The 23,371-nt window shown below is 35.6% G+C and overlaps 4 protein-coding genes and 1 long non-coding RNA gene across 5 annotated transcripts; 2 read left to right on the forward strand and 3 right to left on the reverse strand.

The window, feature by feature from the left end:
* Positions 1 to 1,658: 1,658 nt before the first annotated feature.
* On the forward strand, positions 1,659 to 6,957 carry LOC116013547 (sister chromatid cohesion 1 protein 2). Its single transcript, XM_031253364.1, has 13 exons — positions 1,659 to 1,934; positions 3,093 to 3,363; positions 3,479 to 3,516; positions 3,588 to 3,643; positions 3,977 to 4,041; positions 4,113 to 4,657; positions 4,754 to 4,865; positions 5,237 to 5,376; positions 5,453 to 5,742; positions 6,003 to 6,039; positions 6,144 to 6,165; positions 6,267 to 6,387; positions 6,612 to 6,957. Exons 1-13 carry the CDS (start codon positions 1,811 to 1,813, stop codon positions 6,723 to 6,725), a joined length of 1,935 nt encoding a protein of 644 aa, XP_031109224.1. The 5' UTR covers positions 1,659 to 1,810; the 3' UTR covers positions 6,726 to 6,957.
* A 107-nt stretch (positions 6,958 to 7,064) lies between these two features.
* Positions 7,065 to 8,597, reverse strand: LOC116013550 (phosducin-like protein 3). Its single transcript, XM_031253367.1, has 4 exons — positions 8,297 to 8,597; positions 7,907 to 8,050; positions 7,567 to 7,772; positions 7,065 to 7,483 (listed from the first exon to the last, which is right to left on the reverse strand). The coding sequence occupies exons 1-4, from the start codon at positions 8,539 to 8,541 to the stop codon at positions 7,329 to 7,331; spliced, it is 750 nt and encodes a 249-aa protein (XP_031109227.1). The 5' UTR covers positions 8,542 to 8,597; the 3' UTR covers positions 7,065 to 7,328.
* A 132-nt stretch (positions 8,598 to 8,729) lies between these two features.
* On the forward strand, positions 8,730 to 13,077 carry LOC116013549 (COP9 signalosome complex subunit 3-like). The gene is made up of 11 exons (XM_031253366.1): positions 8,730 to 9,016; positions 9,750 to 9,868; positions 9,977 to 10,223; positions 10,883 to 10,940; positions 11,085 to 11,174; positions 11,271 to 11,336; positions 11,879 to 11,968; positions 12,134 to 12,292; positions 12,387 to 12,508; positions 12,597 to 12,669; positions 12,766 to 13,077. The coding sequence occupies exons 1-11, from the start codon at positions 8,820 to 8,822 to the stop codon at positions 12,832 to 12,834; spliced, it is 1,290 nt and encodes a 429-aa protein (XP_031109226.1). The 5' UTR covers positions 8,730 to 8,819; the 3' UTR covers positions 12,835 to 13,077.
* Positions 12,792 to 15,670, reverse strand: LOC116013548 (4-coumarate--CoA ligase-like 9). The gene is made up of 7 exons (XM_031253365.1): positions 14,587 to 15,670; positions 14,312 to 14,501; positions 14,091 to 14,208; positions 13,973 to 14,006; positions 13,626 to 13,693; positions 13,240 to 13,345; positions 12,792 to 13,149 (listed from the first exon to the last, which is right to left on the reverse strand). The coding sequence occupies exons 1-7, from the start codon at positions 15,607 to 15,609 to the stop codon at positions 13,030 to 13,032; spliced, it is 1,659 nt and encodes a 552-aa protein (XP_031109225.1). The 5' UTR covers positions 15,610 to 15,670; the 3' UTR covers positions 12,792 to 13,029.
* Positions 15,671 to 20,184: 4,514 nt separating this feature from the next.
* LOC116013799 lies at positions 20,185 to 22,449 on the reverse strand. The gene is made up of 3 exons (XR_004097281.1): positions 22,137 to 22,449; positions 21,027 to 21,178; positions 20,185 to 20,347 (listed from the first exon to the last, which is right to left on the reverse strand). It is a non-coding gene; the product is annotated as an uncharacterized LOC116013799 (long non-coding RNA).
* Between the last annotated feature and the right edge of the window lie 922 nt (positions 22,450 to 23,371).

Here is a 23,371-nt window from a genome sequence, read left to right on the forward strand (position 1 = left end):
TATATATATATATATATATATATATATATATATATATATATATATATATATATATATATATATATATATATATATATATATATATATATATATATATATATATATATATATATTTAATTCAATAGTTCACTCTTACCATTCAACATTGCTTGTGTTTTGAAACTTCAAAATGTCACGGCTCGCAATAGATCAGACAAACTGCCAAGTGCCAATACATTCATTGATTTTTCTGTGATCCGCTGGGTAGGACCCGCACAACAACCTTAACTCCAAACTCTCAACATACATTTTCTTTTGGCCATGCGGGTGGGATTAGTAACGAGAGAAGCAATATAACCAAACAATACACAATTCATCGAATAGTATCTTATTTTTACCAAATTAATCTCACTTATAATTAGATAATAACCTTGTTCTTAATGCTAGGCTAGGCGCTCGGTAGACTAAATCAAGTATATATAGCTATTAGCTACTGTGTAATTCTTGTGACCTATATTTTTCTTGACATTTTCCATGGCAATGATCCTTTATACAAAATTTGTAGACAGAAGTGATTTAACCACTTGTGATTTTTATTCATCTAGTGTTATTATAAATAGTGCAACATATTGGATGGATTGAAAAGTTTTTCAAAGAAAAATATTGTCCGTAAAGTGGAGGAAAATGTTTTTTTTTTTTTTGGTTCATGGAATTCCCCACATTTGAGGAAAACAAAATTATAGGTAGGACATGAGATTTTGTTTTCCATGGGGGTTGCGAAGGAAAAATGGATGACATGACTATTTTACCATTATTATTCTTTCTTAATTATTATCTTTTACTATTATTAATATTGTGTAGGAGCATATAAATTTTTATACTTGTTATTCATGACAATTCTAAATTCAACCAAACAATATAATTATATTTCAAATAATTTATTTTTCATCAACCAAACAATGAAGTTGATCTTATTATTAATTGCTTTTCCATGAAATTTCAATTCCATTATCTCTTCAATATTTTTTTGTGAACCAAACAGGCCCTTATGGTATCCATAATTGTCAAATGATATATAAGAATTTTCACTTTGCTTTAAAATTTTGTGAAACGCATGTAAGAACAATGGATATTAAGCACACGCGAACACATAATGTAAGGTATATATATATATATATATATATTATTAAGATAATGAAAGAAATTTGTAGCTGCAAAGTATGCATAGAATAAATATATCATTCATGTGTAAATCTTGCAAATTAAAAATAATATTTCATGCAAATGAAGAAGAAGATAAATAATACTCCGTAATAATTATTCTTAAATTGAAACATCATTAATTATACACAAACTAAACTGTTTTCTATCGTGGTTCTAATTTTTATTTTTTTAAGTAATGCCATATTAAATTGTAAAAATAGAGTGCTGTAAATTCTTACATTTACATAGGTGATGAATTGACATCTTTAAGTAAAATATATTCACATAATTCCATGGGAGATGCTTTACATTTTACTGCGGATTTTAGTAAAATATATTCCCATAATCCATATGCTTTCCCATATGAATGCTACGCAATAAAATATTAAAATTTGTAAATATTGGAAAAAAAACAAAACAAAACAAAAATATTAGAGGCTTCCCGGACACACCAAAGCCTCGACCGTTTTTTGTGAAACAAAATGGGATGAAACGTACCTCGCAATTTTCTCACTGCCAAATTCCGAAACAAAGCAAGAACTCCTAAACACACAGAAATGGTGAGAGTGAAAGAGAGTGAGTGTTCTTCATCTTATCTCTAACCCTTTTGGATACAGCAGACAGGAACATGTTCTACTCGCATGTTCTCCTCTCAAAGAAGGGGGCTTTAGGAAACATTTGGATTGCTGCTCATTGTCATAAACGCCTCAACAAATACCAAGTCAGCCAAACCAACATCTCTTCTTCTGTCGGTCAGTCTTCCATTTCTCTATTTCTTTCTGTTTTAGCTTCCCTTTTCCGTACGAGTTGCAAGGTAGATGATTCTTCCTTCCTTTATATGCTGCAATTTTTTCTTTTCTGTCCCAATTTCGAGATTTAATGACAGTTTCCTAAGTTTTCTGCGAGACAGACTTCCGAATCCTTGCTCGAAATGCTTACTGCTAAGGAAATAGGCAAGCCTAGTGGTCATTTTTGAAAATTGTCTGAAAACTGTGTTCTTCAATTGAGGTTTTGTTGTCTTTCTTCGAGGGCATTATTGTCCTCTTTTTTTTTTTTTGAGTGAGTTTTTTTTTCTTCCTCTCTCGACTGCTGCGTTTCCTGGATTTCCTTTTGCTTGTTTGTTCCGCTAGTATCAGCACTCTCGAACTTATCTGTGATGTACATTGATCATGAATTTAACTGTTTTTTTTCCCCCAAATTTTATTGCTTGGCATTCATGTTTATTAGATAACAGATTGATTGATGAAAAAAAAAATTAGATGTTGTGTTGTGAAGAAAAGCAGCTTAGTGTTATTCTGAAATTGATTTCTGATGCTATAATCTTCATTAGATTTGTGATTTTGCTATGGAAAGGAGGGAGGGAGGCAATCAAGTATGTGCAGACATTTGCATCAATGCAGCTGCATTTATAATAATAACTAATAAGACAATTAGTTGGCTTATAACTTGAGTATTTATAAAACTTTGTTTTACACTTTTACTCATTTGTGTTAATGCTTCTGGTTTTATAAGAACTAAAAGGACTATTAGTCAGTTCATAGCTAATTACTTGTTTTATTTACATGTTTACATATAGCTGTTATATATATATATATATATATATATATATATGACCAAATCACACCTTTGTAAATTATGCAAACATATTTTTTGTGTATCGTATGTTTAGTTTGCCTGCAACTCAGAAAAATGATTAAATTATATATGTTTGTGGGAGTGTGTATATATATGCTTGTTGTCCACAGCTATGCTGCTATGCATATGGAAGTTATGTTAGGTCGGAGTATTGTTGAATGTTTTGTTTCAGATATAATCTTTCCAATTATGCATGCTTGGCTAAATGAACTTTGTCCTTGTTCATGTTGCTTGACAGAACTTGTTTTATACCCTGCTTTTCATTGCTCATTCAGATAAAATTCTGCTAGACGAAGTCCCTGTTGTCACATATAGAATTTTAGGCCACCTTCTTGTGGGCATTGTCAGAATATACTCGAAGAAAGTTGAATATCTCTTCCATGACTGCCACAAGGTGCTCACTAAGCTTGTTGATTTTGCAAGTGAAAAGAGACCAAACAAAAAGTTCAAAGCTACACATTCATCTTACTGCTTAATCTCTCGCCCAAAGAGATTTGAACTTGATGCTTTTGATTTGGAAATTCTGGATGATCAAGATGGACTTAGGTGAGCTACAAAATTACCCAATACAAAGCATTGTATTTCTTTCATTTACTATAATTCTTGTCCTTTGGGATTTGAGATTCTTCACCACCTTATGCTTGCATTCATGGTTTTACAGTGCTCATGTGAGACCCAGTGAAGAAATTATGCTTTCAGGTAGTGAAAAGTCTTTGCAAATCTTTTATAGAATCGTTTTCCTTGATTAACTTAACAGTTATGTTTACTAGATGCGTGGAAGAGTGATGATTTGGGGATTGGCTTATCTGAACTGGTGTCTGAACAGGTACTGATTTATGTAGTCACCTTTGCATAAATGTGAATATTTATATTCCTCCAACCAAAATATCATGATTCATGCACTAAATCTGAAGTTAAATGTGATAGAACATTCTCCTGAAGCATACCTCCAATAAATTTTCAAAACATCCTCCTTTTAGTATAACCACCTGTTCTTACTCTTTCTTTTACAGTTTTATTGACAGCCTATTGCTGAGATTTCTGACAGACTATCATTTATGATTGTCAAATTGCTGACATAGAAATTGAAATCTCAAAGTGCCATGATAAGAAAAAGCTGCCTGAATACCTAATTTATATGCTGTTCCTGAATTTGCAGTTTCATGATCAGGAAGATATTTCTCATCCTCAATTATATTCCCGAGATCACACTCCACTCAGAGAGTAAGTATCAGAACATTTTACGGCTATATACTTATATTGGCATGTAGGCTTGATATTTATTGTTGGTGCAGTGTTTGTTCACCTCACTTTGTGGAGAATGATATCACTTGTGGCTCAACAAGTTATAAGACCAACTCAATAGGAATGGGAAGACTTTGTGTAACTAGGTTCTCTTTGGAAGAGTGTTTAGAACCTATGACTTTTGAGGACATTGAGAACCAGATGATCAATGATCAGGAATCTAGTCAAACCTGTCAAACTGATGAAGAGCAGATAAAACAACCTGACTCTGGTGGTTGCAACCTGACAGAAATAGAGAAATTTTGTACTTTTTTGTTAGAAGATCGTTTGGAGCCCATGATTATTGACGATGAGGAAGCTGAAGCTGAAGCTGACCTTGCTCATGAGCAGATAAAACATCCTGAGTCAAAAATGTCTGTCAATGAGGATGAACTCCTCAATAAATCTTGTAATGGAAAACAGCCTGTGGATGTGGAGTCGATGAACATTCAAGAAATGCCTTCCTCAAACAGTGGGAAACATCAGATTTCAGAAAATCATTCTGTTTCCCTGTCTGTTGATGTGACCCCAAATTCCAAATTCCCAGGTGGTTCTGGTAGGCATCCTGATTTAAAGGGTTTCTTGGCTCATAAGCCATATAAACACCTAACATTTGGATATGATGTTAAAAATATAGCCTCTATTTGTTCAGGTGCTACATCACCAGATTTGATGCTTGTCCGTACCCCTGCCACTAAGGAGCGACCCAGGGCTTTGAAGAAGCGAAAATGTCTATTTGATGAACCTGTTGTGATCCCTAATCAGTATGAAATCAAAACTTGTTCTCTATGATAAATTTTAATGTTGAGATAAATAGTACTGTTGTGGCACTGGTTGCAGTGATCTAATGAAAGTGCTTGCAATTTTAATACTCTGTTTAAAATTTCTCCAAAAAAAAAAGACAATTTAATTTCTGCATATTCTTTTGTTAAGTATTTGGTCCGTAGGACTACTTATACAAATTGTATACCCAGTTTGTCTGTCTTATTCAAGTTCTAATATTCCATTGTGGAAAATTCTTTTTTCCCCTAAAAATGTAAATATCTTAATTAAAATTGGGATTTGGCTGACAGTACTTTTGGGTTGTGATCTTTTTAGTTTAGCTTTGTTTACATGTCAATTCTTGAAACTACAGAGTATTTAAGCGTTGGCTTAATAACTATGACGACTTGGTATGCAAAAGAAGGAAAGCTCCTCATTTTCCATTGGTTGCCTGGAAAGTTCAGAAGTTCTCCTCTCTTCCCGAAAGTCTTTTGGAGCCTTTGATTCCCTGTAGTAAGTTCTGTGCTTCACTTTTATTTCTCTACTGCCACTTTTGAGATGTATTAATTGGTTGGCATGGCCCTTGTAGGTGCTTTGGTAGACACTAGATTGTTGGTTCACAAGATAGGGAATAGGGCTGAGCCAGTTGATTGTGAGGAAGTTCCTCAGGATAAGGGCATACCAGAATCTCCTGCCAAACATAGATCCCGAGAACATACTCCAATTGCTCCTGCAACACCTGTGACCTCAAACTCATGGAGATTGCATGAAGCACGAAGATGTGTCTACATATTGGAGCCTGCAAGCTCAATTAAAAGTATAGATAAAGGCATACAACAAACAGAGGATCATGAGTTGGATATTAGTTTGATGGATGAGGTTAAACATGCTTTCTATTCACTGGCTTTACTAGTTTTATTCCCACTCATATGAACATCTGCTAGATATTCACTTGCTTAGTAATTGTCAACACAAGTTCTAAAATTGATGCATTTGAATTGAGGGATGAAAATTTATCTTAACAGACTAGTTTCAATATGCACTGTCATTTAATGTTTAAATTTCAATTGATTAATGGATACTATTCAGCTATGAGTTTTTTGAGAAGGCTAAAACTGGTACATTTTTCATTTTGTCAGGAGATAAATTCATTTGATGAGGACCTCCAGGAGAAATGTAAGCAAGTAGTCTTCTGTTGTTTCACCTTTTCAAATTTCTATTGCCATTTTCCACAATATCAACCACCATTCTGATGCATGTATATTTTATCTTGTTTGCAGACAAATGTTCTGTGAGAACAAGGTACGATGGATAAGGATCTCTTCCCCTCCCTCAGCTTACCCACAATGGATAAGTCTGTATTTGTTTAAGATTTGTGACTCATTTTGATTTCTGGCTTACAGAAAGGTTGCAAGGTATCTTCTTAGAAATTTCTTAGCTCAAAATGGTGAAGCTGTGAACTTATCTCAGGCCCTGAAAGTAAAAACCAAAAAAGAAAGTGCAAGGCTGTTCTATGAGATACTGGTATGTTGGTTCGGTCCATTTATTAAATCATCTTAAGAAGAACTTTTTAAGGTTGCAGCCATCAATTATGTATCTAAACCATGAGCTTGGTACTTTCATTTGATCTGAGGGAAAGAGAGTAGTACATACAACAACAGTCAATGCAATATCTATACTATAGACAAATACATAAATGTGTTGTGTGAGTGATACAGTAGTGTCTTAGTAGTACTGCTGTGCTGCAGGTCTTGAAAACAGGAGGTTGGATAAATGTGCAGCAGGATAACGCGTATGGTGATATTTGTGTGCTTGAGTCTCCTAACCTGAAGCAGACTTTTGCAGCTGAGGTCGCAAACTAGGGCATTTGAATCGGTCTCATTAGGGAAGCAGATGTAGCTTATGGCACAGAAGTAGAACAGGGTTACTTCCTTTAAACCATGAATACACATGTACATGTATATATATAGATTATGTTGTTCAGGAACTCCTGTTGATCTGGGTTTCTGTAACATAGTAGAGAGCTAAGATAATTTACTTTGGATAACTAAAGAGCTAAGATAATTTACTTTGGATAACTAATTAGTGTTTGAATCAACAACCCAAGTAAAGTAGGCTTCATTTGTGCTCGAGGTAGCATACATTCTTATGTTTATATGGCATCATCAAAAGGTGTAGTGTTGTTAACTTTGCAGGCAGGCTTATGTTTGAAACGTGCCTTGCCTTCCATTCCATTCAGGAATGAAAGAAACATGTTCGTTAGTTCATCTTTGGGGAGTTCATACAATGCGAAAACCAAGCAAGAAGCTGTGTCTATATTCCCACAGTAAATAGAGACTCTTTTATGTTAAGTTGAGTTGAAACTTGAAAGGCACCCTCCAAAATCATCACACTTAAAGAAAACTAAGAGTTCACCACCAAAACCAAAACCAAAACCAAATCAGCTTTGCTAGCTAGCTAGCTAATCACTCACTGTCAGAACCATCATCATTTTCATGCTCTGCAACAACCTTCTCAAGAAACCTCTTCCGAACTCCATCAAGAACAGCTTCTCTCGACTGCTTTTCACCATGGCCATCATTGAGTACCGGATCAGATTGGCAGAGAAGCAGGGCAACACCTGAAAAGCAAATAAATAATGAGGATGAATAAGAGATATGGCATTGGGAAATCCAAATATGCAACATGTATACTACTACTTACTTTCAGGAGTGCATCTCCGACCAAAACTATGAATCCCAACATAATTTGCCTTGACAGCGCTGTTGTTGTAAACCAATAGAGTAGGAAGATTGCGATCTGGATAGTTATGGATACAATCAGTAGATATAATCTTGACAAACTTTGTTGCTGGATATTTAGTAGCCAATTCTTCTAAGCACTGCAACAGCACCCCGCAATCTGCATATCTGTTGAGGAAGAAGTGCAGAGAGAGCTTCAAGTACTGATCAATGCAATGCAATGCAATGCGCAGACTATTATTATTATTATTATTTATTTAGAATAGAGGAATAACAACACACTAAGAAGAGAGAGATATTACCCATCCTTGTATAAAAGAACAACCACCCAAACATCTGGCGGAGCTTGTGATACCTCACGTACAAAATCTGATCCAGAAATGGGAATCACCCATCCAAACTTTGCAACCTTGGCTGCTGCTTGAATCTCTGCCAACCTCTTCTTCCTTCAAACAATCACCATACAATAAAATAAAATTAAGAAAAGAAGCAGCAGCAGCAGCAGCTAAGATCATCTTAATTCTAAGCTCACAATATCCTTTTTAGCATTCCCACAATAAAAAAAATTGGCCGTTAGGCATTTCCCACTCTCTGGAGCTACATAATAAATAAAGAAGTTGATTGATTTGGCGAATTGCAAACAGATTTTTGCTTTTCTTTCGGCAGATCAAAGGTGAACAAGTGGTACGTACCTGTACTCTTCAAGGAAGGGGTCTTCGTCAAGATCATCTTCAATATCTTCGAGCTCTTCGGCGGATTTCTTATCGATCCATGCCTTGTCCTTGGGCTTAGAGGAGTCTTCATCTTCGGCGGGGGTGAAAGGCGGTGGCTTGAAAGGAGGCGGCTTGGCAGGGAGGTTTCCAAGTTTCCTCTGAATGTCATCCCACTGAGTAGAAGCTCCTTCCACGTCCTTGTACACAAAGTGATAATCCGCCATTTCCGACTCAATCTCTCTCTTCTGGTCCTTTCCTTCCTGTCGTCTCTAATCTCTTTTTTACGGAGTATTAATTTATCAAAGCTCAATAGTAATGGGTCCGTGCCTTGTCAGGCCCATTTTTGAATAGAAGCCCAATTTCAATTACCCAATTAAAAAAAAAAAAAAAAAAAAAACCAGTAAACTAGTGTTCCATTCCATTTCCATCTAACCGTTCCTGCTGTACTTGAACTGAATCACCCAGAGAGCAAGTTGAGGAAGAAGAAGAAGACGAAGGGAGGATGAATCTGAGCTTGAACTCGGTGGAATCGGTGTTGGCTCAAATCCAAGGCCTATCTAACAGTGCTGAAGACATCTCTCAACTTCACGCCTTTCTGAAACAGTCCGAAGAATTGCTCCTCTCCGAGTCGATTAGCTTGGCTCCGCTACTCGCCCAACTCCACCCTTCTGAGCATTCCTTGGGTTACCTCTATATCCTGTTAGCCCCTTTTTACACTAGTATTCAACCTAGGGCTTCTCTCTCCCTCTTTTAATCGCAATTTACTCCCCAATATATCTGGTCGCGGCTGCAATGTTATGCATTTATGTTGTTAATTTTTATTTTATTTTATTGACCAAGTATATTATCCATGATTGTTTGTTTGCATTTTGCAAAGGAAAATGATATATGTACTCCCATGGAGTATAACTCACGGCAGGTGTACAAATTTTATCCAGTAAATAAAGGTTTATGAATAAAAATAATGGCCTACTTTGTTCTTTAAATCAATCAAAGGATGACACTCAGCAGAGAGTAAAAAATGGAGTAGAAAGTAGGAGTACATGTAGTATTACTTGTTTGCAAAAGTGTGAATGCAAGGTTCTGGATTCTTTATTTTCGTTTCCCCACTCTAAAATCCTCCTTTTAGTTGTTCCTTGGACTGTGGTTGTGCCGGAGCCTTACACTTGATTAATATCAAAACAGTGTGCAAGTTGGATTCTATTTTGTAACTGCATCAAACTTGTGCACGAGTATAATAAATATGCAACTCCGATTGCATGTCATTACTAAGAGTATGCTCAAAATTTACATAACTTGGACACTGACATTGTTCTGCTACACATGCCTATGCAATTCATCAAGTGAATTTCGTGCAAAAATTATGGTGACCTAGCAATATATTGAACTCTCTACATGTCACTGTGACTCATTTGTATTTTGTCATTAACAGGGATGCAGGCATGTATGCTCCAACTTCAAAGGAGCAAGCCTCTGAACTTGTTTCTTGTGCGGCAAGATTTATTAATGAATGTGTTGTTGCAGATCAAATCCGCTTAGCACCTGAGAAGTGTACTTATCAATCCATTCGCAATTTGTTCTATTTTTATTCTTCTTCTTATTATTATTGGTTTTCCCCTGTCTAACTAATTTTCATCTGGCATTATTTTGTTGTAACAGTCATATCTGTTTGTAAAAGATTCAAAGAGCAAGTTATGCTGCTTGAAGAACCTTTAAGAGGTGTGGGCCCTATGCTGACTGCCATACAGAAACTACGACTCTCATCTGAGCAGCTAACAACCTTACATCCCGAATTTCTTCTTTTGTGCTTAATGGCAAAGTGTTATAAGATTGGTTTTTCTATTTTGGAGGATGACATCTTTGAGGTTGATCAGCCAAAGGACTTTTACCTCTATTGCTACTATGGGTAAGTTGAATAGACTATTGAAGCCTGGTGGTGATCTTCTCCCTAGCTCTTGTGCTCCACTCTACTGTTTTGCTGTTAATTTAGAACATCCTTTATTTTTTGTCTTAATCTACCGCATCTACTGTGCTGCCTACCAATTTTCAATAAAACCTTTCTGGTAGTTTTGCTTTAATAGGATTAATAGGGAAATAAAATCTTATTTATGCAGGAAGTTCTATTCATCAAATAAATTATATCACCATCCTTCCTCTCAACAATTGTTCAAGGACAAGTTGGACAATTTAAAGTTTTTGCTTTGTTGAGTCAGTCATGATTTAGTTAAACAATTTTAGCACTGCAGTTCAGTGGATATAACATTTTAAATTTCTCAGGTTCTGCCATTGTGGTTGGTTGTTGTATTACAGAGTATTGGAAGCATTATATGTTTGTGTAGTATGCTATCATCAGAACAAAATAACAATCTCTCTAATGGTTTTCTATGATGATCAAGCCACTGTTCTTGAATTCCAATACCTTCAACTCTTCAAGTATAAGCACCTGATTTTTGTGTAACTGTTTTTAGAGCTTTGAAAATACTGCTGTGTTATACTAGGATTGTATGGGCTATGCCTCTGCAATAGAGATGTATTGATGCCTTTACTTGTTGGGCATGATTGCAGGGGAATGGTTTGCATTGGACAGAAGCAATTTCCTAAAGCTTTGGAGCTTTTTCTTAATGTATGCCAGTGTTTTGGTAACATTTGACTCAGGAGGGAGGGAGAGGCCCCTGTTTCCTTCTGTCATCTGGTCAATCCCATTACTGCTTCTATTAATTTGTTAAAGCAGTTTATTTTCTTTCATGCTTGATTGTAATGGTTTTAGGTAGTAACAGCACCTATGTCCACTTTAAATGCTATAGCAGTTGAGGCATACAAGAAGTACATACTTGTTTCACTTATTCAGAATGGCCAGGTCTGTTTTGCTGTTTCTATCTCATGCCATTCTTTGACTACTGATACTCTGTGGTTTTAAGTACTTAACTCAATCTTCATTTACTTCTGATGGCAGTTTTCTACCAGTTTCCCAAAATATACATCTTCTGTTGCTCAAAGGAATTTGAAGAATTACTCTCAGGTGTGCTATTGGATTCTACACATGCATCTATTATCAGAAATAGCTTTTGTAGGGTAACTTGCTTGTTCCCAACCAAGAATTCCATAGATCTGTAGCATTAAAGGTTTTGTGCCGAACTCCAGATTATGCAAACAGAAGTAATTGATGCTACAGACACTGAACAGATTGCAGTTAAAACATCTAGTGAAAATTTAGCTGCTTAGCTACCTCTTCTGATGAGTGTGTATTACAACTGATAGCTGATATTGGATTATTCATCATTTTTTTTTTAATTTTTATTTTTATTAAAGAAAATTGTGTTATTTTGGATTTTAATAAATAAGGAAATCTGACATATTTCATGACCCAATTGTTTGAATGCTTGAAACCTCACTGTCTGTCTTTTCAGGTTTATATGCCTCTTCCACATTATATTAACTTGCTGATGGCAAACAAGCTTTGTTCATATTATTAAAATTCATGACATTACATCCTAACATATTTACTTATTGTTGGTCTTTTAGAGCTTAATGAAATCCTTCTTCTTCCTTTTGTTTGAGCAGCCCTACCTGGAGTTGGCAAATAGTTATAACCTTGGAAAAATCTCTGAGCTTGAGACATGTGTACAGACAAACAAGGACAAGTATGAAATTGTGAGTTTTCTGCTGTTGACCAGTTTCTAATTATTATTATTATTTTTACTTGTGAGTGACAAAATGAACTTTTTCATTATGCTAGTCATTTGATTAGTGTTACTCTCTGGTTCATTGTGATCTAAACGTGTAAAATTCAATTGTTTGCTCTTCTTCACTCTGCAGGACAATAACCTTGGATTGGTGCAGCAAGTAGTGTCATCTATATATAAACGCAATATTCAGAGATTGACTCAAACTTATCTCACCCTTTCCCTTCAAGATATTGCTAATACTGTCCAACTAAGTAGCCCCAAGGAAGCAGAAATGCATGTCCTCCAAATGGTAAGTAAAGTGGTGGGTCATTCCTTCTTCTTTTACATATGGATTTTTTAGTAGTATGCTAACAACACCTGACCTGTTTGATCATGTTTTATAGATTGAAGATGGTGAAATATATGCAACCATCAATCAGAAGGATGGAATGGTTAGATTTCTGGAGGATCCCGAGCAATATAAGACTTGTGGAATGATTGAACACATTGATTCATCAATTCAGAGGTGAGGCTTTTGAATAGTTATTCTGATTGTTCAGGACTTCATAGAAACAGCTATATAATGGTTATGGTTTTGTTTGTGTTTATTCCAGAATAATGATGCTGTCGAAAAAGCTAACATGTATGGATGAACGTATGTCATGTGACCCTTCCTACCTTGCTAAGGTAAAGCCTCAGTGGATAATAATGTTGGTTTGGGAGAGCTATGAATTAATACTTGAATCATTTTATTCTTCAAACTGGATACATTTGTTTTGTCAGGTTGGTAGAGAGAGACAAAGATTTGATTTTGATGATATTGAAGGTGTACCTCAGAAGTTCAACTTATGAGCAATTATTGTGAAACAAGTTTGTGTTGAGAGGAAATTGTATTTATATCACCTCCCCACTGTATTAGGAAAGTAGTAGAAATTACATTATATTTCACATCTTGCATCAGCAGATGATTGCCCTGTATTTTTGCAAGAAATGGGATGGGGGGAATAGCTTGTGTTGATTGAGATACTGAAGATCATGTTGTCATGATCACATTTTAGAATTTGGTATAACCATCTTCTTTAATTCTTTTCTCAATATTTTGCCAGCAGCACTCCTAGGAATGGTGCTAACAAATGAAACACGCCTTATTTTCTTGTAAGGTGCAACCTGCAATTGATACTAAGCAAATTATATGCTGTAGAAATTTGGATAAATGTGTGGTGTTAAGGCGGGGGGGGAGGGGAGGGAAATACCTACCTGTCTTGCAATGAAATCTATGACTTGCCGTTCATCTATTATGTTGCCTTTGGGATTTCTGACAACAAATGCCATGGGGACTTCACCAGCTTCTTCATCAGGATATCTGTCAAATTTGGCACATTTCATTGCAAGTTTGGAGGGCCAAGCTGATGACAAGTGAACAGTGAAGTGAATTATTGTGGTATGTACTTTCTACCATTATTTATTACTCCGTAATATAATATAATATTACAGTAGTATAATCATATCAAGCTTGTGTGTTGTAAGACTGCTGGAGCAATCACAAAAAAAGTGAAGAGGAATAACTACAATAAAATTAGATAAGGGAACATGTAGAAAAGGCTTTGAGTGAGATTGAGGAAGCTAATTGGGGGGGTACTTACGGGATAACAGCAGCATCAATTATATGAGGGTGAGATTGAAGAAGCTGTTCTAATTCAGCAGGAACAACCTACAAGCTTAGTAGTAGTAGTAGTAGTTTAGATAAAGCAGTGTGGGAGGCAGTTAGAAAATAAGTGAAGTGGTGAAGTGAACCTGGTATCCTTTATATTTGATTAATTCCTTGAGCCTGTCCACAACAAATAGGATATATTTGATTAATTCCTTGAGCCTGTCCACAACAAATAGGAAACCATTTTCATCAAAGTTGAGCCTGTCCACAACAAATAGGAAACCATTTTCATCAAAGTGTGGGAGGCAGTTAGAAAATAAGTGAAGTGGTGAAGTGAACCTGGTATCCTTTATATTTGATTAATTCCTTGAGCCTGTCCACAACAAATAGGATATATTTGATTAATTCCTTGAGCCTGTCCACAACAAATAGGAAACCATTTTCATCAAAGTTGAGCCTGTCCACAACAAATAGGAAACCATTTTCATCAAAGTAGCAAATGTCGCCAGTTCCCAACCACCACCCACCTTCTTTTACCAGTGTTTCGGCAGTGGCCTTTGTATCACCCACATACCCTAAAACACAATTGAGTTACAATTGACAACGCATTAGATTACGCATTACTACAGTGAGCACGCATGATCAGATGTACGTACCACTCCATAATTAATTACCTACCTCGCATTACTGTTGGTCCTCTAACCCAGAGCTCTCCCTGCTTCCCTGGAGGCAGAGCATTTCCAGTTTTAAGGTCTATGATTTTTGCTTCTGTATTGGGTAAAAGCCGTCCTGTTGAACCCCAACGAAGGAATTCTTGCTCAGTTACTGTTCGACTTACAGCCCCCGTAGCTTCAGTCAATCCATAACCCTTTATTAATTCCCAAAAATCAATATCCACTTTAATTATGCACCTAAACCCTAATCAAAACTGTAATCATCCCTAATTTTCTTACCTGCACAAAGTGTGTGTTTGGGAACTTCTCTGAAAATGCTTTAATCGCTTCTTTCCCCAGTGGAGCTCCCCCGCAAAATATCATCCGCAGTGAACTCAAATCGAATCCCAACCCATCCTCCTTTTTCGCTTTTTCCTTGACCATTCCCACAATCACTGGAGGCGCCAACGCAATGTCTGACACCCTAAATTCTTCCACTGCCTTCAACATCTTCCTCAGTTCAAATCTCTCCATCACAACAACCGTTTCCGCCGTAGTCACAGATTTTAAACAATAAGTTAAACCGAACACGTGAAAATATGGCACTGTGTACAGAATTACCGCCGGCGATGACCTCTCTGGCTTCTGAGCATAATTATTGGCAACCATCGATATCAAATTCCGGTGAGTCAGCATCACTCCCTTCACTTGCCCCGTCGTTCCCGACGAATACAAAATCGCCGCTAAGTCTGATTGGTTTACCTCCACCTCCACGCGTCTGAGCTCGCAATCTGAGCTATTCGTCATTGATTCCAACTCTGGCGAGTCAATCAGCACTGTTCCGTATCGAAGTTTCGGCAGTTTATGCCGGGTTGCTGATGTAGCAAAAGCGATCACAGGTTTAGAGAGCTCGATTTGGCGGGAAATCTCGGTGTCGGTACTGATTGGATTGGCCGGAGAAATGACGACACCGATGGATAGCAGCGAGAAATAGAGGATCGGAATGAAGGTGGAGTTGGAAGAGAGAACAAAAGCAGTGTCACCTTTAGAAAGACCAAATCGAGTTTGGAGAGAAGCAGCTAAGGTGGTGACACGGTGGGTGAAGTCGGAGTAAGAGATTCGGTGACCAGTGGCTGAGTTGATGAGTGCAGTGGAGGAATCCGGCCATGGCAAGGTGAGTTGAAGAGACAAAGAGTATTGGGCGACAGTGAGGGGGAGGGTTTCGGGTGGAAGCGCAGTCGGTGGCTTGAGGCTTTGGAATATTCTAGTATGGGAGCAGAAACCGCTCATTGCCGACGACGATGAATTTGAGTTTTTGGGCATTTCAGTGAATCGGATCGGATCAGAGGAGAAAATTAAGTTACGTTGAATGTGGATGGATATAATAATGCATATACATATATCTCTATCTATATTAAAGCAAATTGAAGCCATACAGAAACATCTCTATCTATAATAATGCACAGTTGCACTTTTATCAAAAGCTAAGCTATCTCGAGCATTCAATGGTCCAAATTTGTTCACACATATTCATGAGAAATGTGGACTCACTTGAACAATTATATATATAAATTCCCCACCTCACCCTATTATGTTGACATCCCTAGTAGTATGGTGTATAACGATTAGATTGGAGAGGCATCGATGTGCCTCATTCATGAGATGGACTAGTCTTCTCCTTTGTGTCTCATTGGGTATCGCTAGTTTTCATTAAAAATGAAAAAATATTAAGGGGAGAAGAACTCAATGTTGGGTTCCAAGATGACCAGGCATCAATTTGAGTTCTAACATGCCACTTTCGTGATCTTTGCTAGGTCAAATTGAAAGGCACGAATTGCCCCATTGTCGTGATGTGTCAATCCTTTCAACAAGCTCATGCAATCTACTCCCTAAAATTTCCTACTTTTGTAAATGAATAGAAGGGTTGTGAGATGAGGCTTTGGAATGTCAACCCAACTTTCAATTAGATTGAATTTCTTACAAGAATAGTGTTAATGATGTTGTGCAACGCACCTTAACACAAGAATACAAAGAATCTCCTATAACAAAAGCAATTATCTCTAACAATATAATAGACCGACAATCCAAAATGGAATCAAATATGCAAAATAACAGCCCGTTTGGTTCGCTGGAAAATATTTGAAGGAAATGGAATTCAAATTTCATGGAAAACAAATTACCAGGAAAATAGATTCTATTGTTTAGTTGGTGGAAAAGAAATTACTGGGAATATGAATTCCATTGTTTGGTTAGGTTTGGAATGATAAGGAATAATGTGTATAATGACATAAATAAACCTACACAATAACAATAATATAATAATAAGAGTAATTAATAAAGTTTAGTGGGGGCAAAATTGTAACACTAGTTTTCAATGGAAAAAGTTTTCCATGGAAAACAAAATACCTAAGATTTCCATGGAAAATGTTTTCCTCATTGTTAAGGAAAACTTTTTCCATGGAAATTGTTTTCCACCCAACCAAACAACATAAAACATCATTTTCCTCAACTTGTAGGAAAATATTTTCCATGGAAAATGTTTTCCATCCAACCAAACACCCCCTAAGAGAATATATCCTTTTTGAAGAAAGGTGAAGTAATTTCTTGAACAAAAGTGCGAAAATCTCACTCTACTCTCTCTACCATACGCTACTATCCACTATCTCTCTAGAACTCCCTTTATCCACTATCTCTCTAGAACTCCCTTTTTAGATATGCAAATGACATAATAAATCCTGCATCAGGGGTTGGCAGACGGGCATCGACATGGACATGTCAAAGCCCGTATTGGTAACGGTTACGTCAAAGGCGTGACGATGCTCATGACCAAAGCAAGTCCTCCTGACTGCTGCTGAAACTACACCATGACCTTGATCTATTCATTTTCGTGTGTTCTTTTCACAGTCTACCTCCAAATGACCTTTTGCTCCCTTTTCATGCACTTTTTTAAAAAACTTTGAATTGATCACTTTTGCGCCAAATTGTTTCTTCTTCCTTTTATTGTGCAATTAAGAGAGACTATACATAAAGGTACATTAGTTAATCCAATTTTCCTATTAAACACATCATTTTATGCACCAAATAAGAAAAAGCATGGGAGAAAATATAGTAAAAAATATGAGTGATCAGAGAGGTTGGATAGGGTGGTGGCGGAGGAGAGGTAGAGTGAATGTTTTTCTACAGGTAGGACTTTCAATATTAGTACATACACCTTTGACCACTCTGGCTTCTTTTTGGAAATTCGCGCATGGTTGGATAAGGGTTGAGGTAGGGGGTCCTTTCGCTTCGAGAACATTTGGTTGCTTGATAGTGGATGTCGTGGTGTGGTTGAGGAGGTCTAGGTAGAGTCAGCTGGGTTAAGATTGCAAAGGTTGCGTAGATGTGGGGTGACACTCAAGGGGCAGGGGCGGGGCGGGGGGGGGGGGGGGNGGGGGGGGGGGAGGATAGGTTTCACAAGTTTGGTATGGATATTGAGGTGCTCAGAAATGAGCTGGAGGGCTTAAAAGAGTTGAGGGATGAAGGGCCATGGCAACTTGATGGGAGGTTACTCCAACTTTTGAAGTAAGATAATGATTTTTGGAAGCAAATTAAAGGGCCAAGCAGCATTTGTTTCGCAATATAATGTTGATTTCAACACAAAGTTCTTCCATAAATATGTTTCAACTAGAAAACGCAAGAACCAGATTGTTAAGTTGAGAGATGGCCAAGAAGGCGGGTGGGTGGCCTGGGAGATGTTTGTGAATTTGTCCTTAAGTGCTTAAACGATGTAACTTTCCCAGATCATCTTAATGAGACTAATATTGTCCTTATTCCTAAGAAGCAATTAACAAGCCATTGAAACTATGACAAATCTTAGGCATATTGCCCTATGTAATGTGATTTTTATAAGATTATGGCCAAAATGCTGGAAAATAAGATGAAGCCATTGCTTGAGGACATCATTTCTGAATCCCAAAGTGTTTTTATTCTTACCAGGCCTATTGCTAATAATATTTTTACTTGAGGAAGAAGTAGGCCGGCGGCGAGAGTGGGTTGGGTAGCCTTGAAGGTGGATATGGCAAAAACTTACGATCAAATGACCCCCTAATTTGTGGGCAGGGTCCTCTCATGGAGAAGCGTTAGCTTGCAAGAAAACACTGTCTTGCATTAAATTCAGAAGGGTGGGGGATGTTCAGGTTTAGTCTTACTGTCTTAATCTAGTTCATGCTCTCGGCTGTAGGGGGTCAGATTGTTCTTTTATATATATATATATATATATATATATATATATATAGGCTCCGTTGTTCATGCATGTAAATCACTCATTAGCACATTTTCTTCTTGGGTTGTTCGACATATTATTCGATCAATGACCTAACCAGCTCATGTTTAACAAATTAAAAACAGCAGTTAACTCTTAGTCTGGTCCTATGTACTGGAAAGGTACTCCTCTTGACTCTGCTCTCATTTTGTTTCAATAATATTCTTTTGAGCTTAAAAAATAAAAACGGTTGCAAGCAATCCAAGCATTAACCGTTCCTACTGCCTCTCATCTAGCTATCTAATGTGGCAACCAAGGCGAGGTAGATGATAAGATGATTGTAAGTAAAGTAGCTTGTAGCTTCTTCTATCTCTTATTATAATAAAAAGAAGGGATTTGGCCTATAAAAATGCGCCATTCTCCCGCCCAAATATTGCCAGTCGTCTCTTATGTAAATAAGACAACTGATATAAAATTGTCATTTAAATTCCAAATAAGACAATTTTCTTTAATGTTGTCATACACAATGATTATCAACAAAAGTTAAGGTCAAACTTTAACTCATGTAGGGTTACTCTTATGTAAACCAGTTTTTGTTCATGATCAATTGTATATTGCTGCTTCAAGGATTAGCAACCCTAAATGTTTAAGAATTTTGATAGCCAGCCAACGAAGGTGGATGGAGTAGTAATTATACTACCAATGTTGCGTACCATGAAATTTTTAATAATTCGTAAATTTCTAATATTAAATAATAAATTTGTTTAATCAAATTTTAGAAACTTTTATTGCATTACAATAACTTTGAATAACTTTGATTAAATAATAGCATTAGTTACATTCACATCGCGCGGGTACAATACTAATTATAATAAAGAGAGGGGATTTGGCCTATAAAAATGCCGCATTCTCCCTCCCAAAGGATTCTGATTTCTTTTTCCTTTTTAAATTACTGTTGAAAATGGATTGCTTGATAGTTCTGTGTATTCCATTTTCCCAAGCCAGCTATTAATTGCTTTTTAAGCAGATAAAGATAAAGATATACAGGTAATTAATTAACATCATTTTCCAATGTAATTTTTACATTTACAAGTTCCAATAAAAACAAACATGCTACAAAATAATCATTACATCTTTTTGAATGTAAATCTTGGTGGAAAATAGCCTATAAATACTCTAAGGCCTTGTTTGGTTAGTAGCGGATCCGCCAATTTTTGGCGGATCCGCCGTTTTCAGCGTTTTGACCATGGTCAAAACGCTAAAAACCTTGTTTGGTTAATGGCGGTTTGGAGCAGCTTACAGTTTACCCAGCGCACCGCGATTGAATGAAAAATGGAGCCTTGAGGCTCCTTTAAGGCTCCACTCCCCACTTATCCCACCGATGTGGGATAAGTGGGGAAACAAAGGGGAGCCGTGGCTCCCCTCCCCTTTTTTATTTTTTTTTTTGTTTTTTTAATTTTAAAACATTATTATTATTGTTATTATTTATTATTTATTATTTATTGTTATATATATATATATTTATTTATTTATTTATATATGTATTAAAACATTATTATTATTGTTATTATTTATACATATATATATATATATTATGTATACCCTTTTGGTCATTTTACATGTTAACCGCTAATCTAAACAGCTAATTTTACCAAACATCTTTTTACAAACTGCTAATACAATCCACTGGTCAAACCCGCTAATATAATCCGCTATTTGATAACTGCTAACACAATCCGCTACCGCTAAAATCTAACCGCTGATAACCAAACAAGCCCTAAATGTCTTGAGGTGGAATCCCACTTTCACATTGAAACCAAACTGCACAGAGAGAAAAATATCAGAAACAAGAGGTTATAACTCATTATTTCCCTTTATTATCATTTTAAATCTCTATTTCATGAAAAATTGTAAACATTTTATAGTATGCACATCCAACATTTTTTATATTTATGCAGTGATGAATAGTTAAATTTTTCTCATTTGTTTTGAGGAAAGGAGTGGACTGGGCGAGACAAAACTGATAGGAACCCTTCTTTCAAGGTTTCAACAATGCATAGATACATATGCAATGCAGGTGAATAACAACACTAGAATACAGATGTATGCCGTATATATAAGAACCCCAGTTTTAGTATTTCTTATATATAAGATAGAAATGTAGATTGCAAAGTTAAACATTCACAAAACCCATTTCAAATTTTCAAGTTATATTTTACATTCATGCAGAAAATTGAAAGGAACCGCATCAATAGGAGGCAAGAGGAAGCCAAAATCATCTATGTCAGGTACTAATTCATTTTAGTTTTCTATGAGACTGTATTGAATTGCAGAATGTAGAAAAAAAAACTTGGTGTAGTGACTAAAATATTAGGTCTGTGATGGAATTTAGATTTTCTCATAACATGTACATATTACTTTCTATATACTCAAAAGATCTACTCTGCAGTTTCTGCTTATACTAATATTGTTCAAAAAAGTTCATAGCAAATATGTTTACCTCTTGATAACCTCATAACCAGCAGCATCAGTTCCCAGGTCCATGCTTCGGAGTAGCTAATCAACTTTTCAGCATCATTTTCTCCACACAAGTTGCAAAAGACCGTTAAACACCAGACTTCCTCCAAGCAAAATTAAAGGTCAACCAGCAACCTAAATTTTACAAATAGAAATTTACATACAAGAAACACAAAATTATGTAGTCAGTCAACATTTGTATTTATGCTAAAACATAAAAATATTAGAGTGAAGTATAAACATTAGTCAATTCATATAATTTTGAGACTAAATAGTATTGAAATATTAGAGAATGTTTATTTTTCTCATATTATTAGAAATATTAGTTTATAGTTTATATGTTCATAAACCATGCCCAGTATGCATTCTAAGTACTTAGAATTCCACTTGCATTCTAAAATGAACATGTTATTTATTTTAATTTATAAAACCATAATATAAATTAAATATTGTTCAATATAGTATTATCGGATGAAAACATTAATAGCTAATCACTTAACAATTAAAGTTACTTACTCAGTAATTACAAAACCTTCAAATAGTTCTGATTTCAAAACCTTTTTTTTCCTTGCAACTTTGTAATTTTTTAAAATGTATAATTTGTAAACAGAATATCATCAACAAGACAACAATTACAATTAAACAAAGTTACCAAATAGAGGCATTTAATCACAAAATTGAGTATTGAAATTTGAGAATAGAGTAGTAATTCTAATATAAGATATTGCATTTGAAACACTAGCATTTACCTATTAATTTCAGACATTGGAAAATGAATTTCCTAACCAAAAACGCGATTTATTGTTAAGTATAGCTGCACACAAATGACAAATTATTCAAATATAAGATATTGCATTTGAAACACTAGCATTTACCTATTAATTTCTGACATTGGAAAATGAATTTCCTAACCAGGAAGAAGAACCGAAAGATGAAAGGAGAAAAGAGATGGAAGGGAAATTGAACGGTGAAACCCTAACCCTAATTGTAATGTGGAAAGTGAAAAATGAGGAATTGCAGTAAAAGTCGTGCAAGCATTTTGGAGGAATAAAAACAGGTACTTTACATGGATATAGCACTTTCGATGGATTACCTCACAGATATGCTGAGAGAGGGGCTTCGAACATGAAAGCCCTCTGGGGGCGGAGAACCGGAACCGGAGAGGCTGCGAGACTGAGAGACATGATGAGAGCAGAGAGTCGGAAACACCGAGGGCAGAGAGCCGGAGAAGCCGAGGGCCGAGGGCTGAAGATGCCGATGGTGGAGAACCGGAAACTAGAAGGCGGAGAGCCGAAGACGCCCGGAGAGTTTGCGAGACAGAGAGAGGCGATGGGCGATGGCCGATGGGTGAGGGCGGCAGAGTCGCAGAGAAGGGGTGTTAGAGCTAGGGTTGTGTCTGGGAGTGGGAGGTGTGTGTATTTATTTATAATAATAATAATAATAATAATAGGACTTATATATAGGTGGGCTTAACATCTAATATTCTGTAGAAAATTGTTTTCTTAAAATAGGATAAAAATTATTATTTTACATATAATTTAGATTTGTAAAAATAATTGTTTTGTAATAATGTGTGTTTAAATTGTATTTTGAACAATCTGTAAAAGTTTAAATTTAAATAAATATATGACATACTCTAATTATTAGCATTATGTTAGAATAGTTTGATTTTATTAAAATTTATAGTTCATTACTCATATTAAAATTATCATAATACACTTAATTATAATTAAAATAAAGTTTAAAGATAAGATAACGTATATTAAAATATAATTTGAACATCTTTTAAATGTGTAATCGACATCAAATATTGAATAAAATCATCTACATTAAATTATATTTTAATGAAAAATATTTGAATTCATAATTTTTCATAGCAAATGAATGTAATTATTAAATAACAAAAGTTTAAAATTGAATAAAATGCTCATATTTTTTTATATATAAAATTTAATAACATTAATAGTTTTTAATAATATATCATAATTTAATGATTTCAAATTTTAATCCGTGCATCGCACGAGAGGAGCTCTCCTCATGCTCTTCTACAAAAGTAATAAAATGAAAAGAAAAAGGTGAATATTTGACATATGGAGTAAAACATTGTGCTGTGTCACTTGAGTGATAGAGTGACAGTTCATGGAGAGTCGAAGACGGAGTCACGGAGAGGCAGAAAGGCAGAGATGGACTATTATCTATTTAGAATTATGCTAAATATTATACTTAAACGTATTCGTTCATTCTATATTATGCATTTAAAAAACTTAAAAAATTTTAAAAATTTTTAAAAACTCATATTTAAGCCTACAATTTGTTATTTTACGTTTT

Source organism: Ipomoea triloba, chromosome 3, assembly GCF_003576645.1.
Source record: "Ipomoea triloba cultivar NCNSP0323 chromosome 3, ASM357664v1".
NCBI lineage: Eukaryota > Viridiplantae > Streptophyta > Magnoliopsida > Solanales > Convolvulaceae > Ipomoea > Ipomoea triloba.